This window comes from Mizuhopecten yessoensis, unplaced genomic scaffold (assembly GCF_002113885.1).
Source record: "Mizuhopecten yessoensis strain PY_sf001 unplaced genomic scaffold, ASM211388v2 scaffold8123, whole genome shotgun sequence".
In the NCBI taxonomy this organism is placed as follows: domain Eukaryota; kingdom Metazoa; phylum Mollusca; class Bivalvia; order Pectinida; family Pectinidae; genus Mizuhopecten; species Mizuhopecten yessoensis.
Genome location: NW_018407390.1, coordinates 1,976,312 through 1,977,573, shown reverse-complemented (window position 1 = coordinate 1,977,573; position 1,262 = coordinate 1,976,312). Strand labels below are relative to the sequence as shown.

General features: G+C 50.6%; 1 protein-coding gene across 1 annotated transcript in view; it reads right to left on the bottom strand.

Moving 5' to 3' along the window:
- The window catches only part of LOC110454970, a 5,178-nt gene extending 4,162 nt beyond the window's left edge, over positions 1-1,016 (bottom strand). Inside the window, exon 1 of the mRNA XM_021504817.1 lies at positions 50-1,016. Coding sequence (XP_021360492.1) covers positions 50-1,016 — 967 coding nt within the window. The remainder of the gene's footprint in view (positions 1-49) is intronic.
- Positions 1,017-1,262: the final 246 nt, after the last annotated feature.

The window sequence follows — 1,262 nt, the reverse complement described above, 5'->3', positions numbered from 1 at the left end:
GTCGTGAAACGGGATGGGTCCCCCGTGAGGATTTTCAAGTTCTGTTGACCAGCCATGTCTGGGACTTGTGAGCCCCAGGCAGGTATGTCTTCAGAAACTTGAACCGAAGCATCCTTGACCGTGACACTGTCAACCGGCGCCTTGCCTCGAGTCACTTGTGCGTAAGAGGGTGTAGCAATGTCTGCACTCCCGACTATCCTCCTGGCCTCGGGGAAAGAGACACCTCGGGTATATTTAACCCGTAATATCTCCCTCTCCTGGCTCCAGGTAGGGCAGTCGCGAGAAGAGGCAGCGTGCTTCCCCTCACAGTTGACACAGCGCAGGTTGGCGATGTCACAGTCATTTTGCTCGGTGTGACCCTCACGGCCACAATACTGGCAGATCGATTTTCGTCTACATCGCTTTTCGTGATGACCGTACTTCTGACAGTTTCGGCATCGCAATGGATTTGGGATGTAGACGGAAACGTTGTACCTCTGGTATCCGATTGTTAGTATTTGGGGTAGTGTTGGCGTTGAAAAAGTGATGATGAAGGTGTTTGTTTTGATTGTATCATTGTTTCTCCTGATCACCATCCGCCTCACCTCAGAGACCGGGACGCTCTCCTCCTGGAAATATGCCAGTATGTCTTCATCGGTGTCATTGCGCAAGGCTGGGCACCTGATTACCCCCTTGCTGCAATTAAGTGATGAGTGTGGTTTCACACTGACACCGATGCCGGCAAAACTGGTTGTTCCGAGTAGGTTCATCGCCTGTTGTTGGCGATAAACCTCTATAAGGAGATCGCCCGATCCCAATGGCTTAACGGATTTCACATCCCCTGCGATTCCCTGGATGCCCTTCCTCAACAGAAGTGGCGACAACGCGGCCGTTGTTTTACCACTCTGTGTGGAGGTCATCACAAGGAATTGCGGGAATTGGGTGTTCTGTGTTGCGTTTTGTGTTGTTTTTGAGCTAGGGTCATCGTTCCTGATTTTGGTATGTCCGTCGTTTTGGTGGTTTTTATCTTTACCCATGTGTATATTTGTTTGTTTCACGATCTATGCCTCCACCCGCCACGGAGCCCAACAAGGGGACACTGGTGTGACGCGGATATCCAGCGCCAAGTGTCGGAGATACATAGAATAGTATACTCGTAAGAATATACATACTATTTGAAAGAGTATACTCTCGCGATTGACCCTGAGCCACCGCCTTCTTGGGAGTATGTAAACCAAGGGCTCGGCGTGACCAGCCGATTGGTGATAGAGGGCCCATATCAC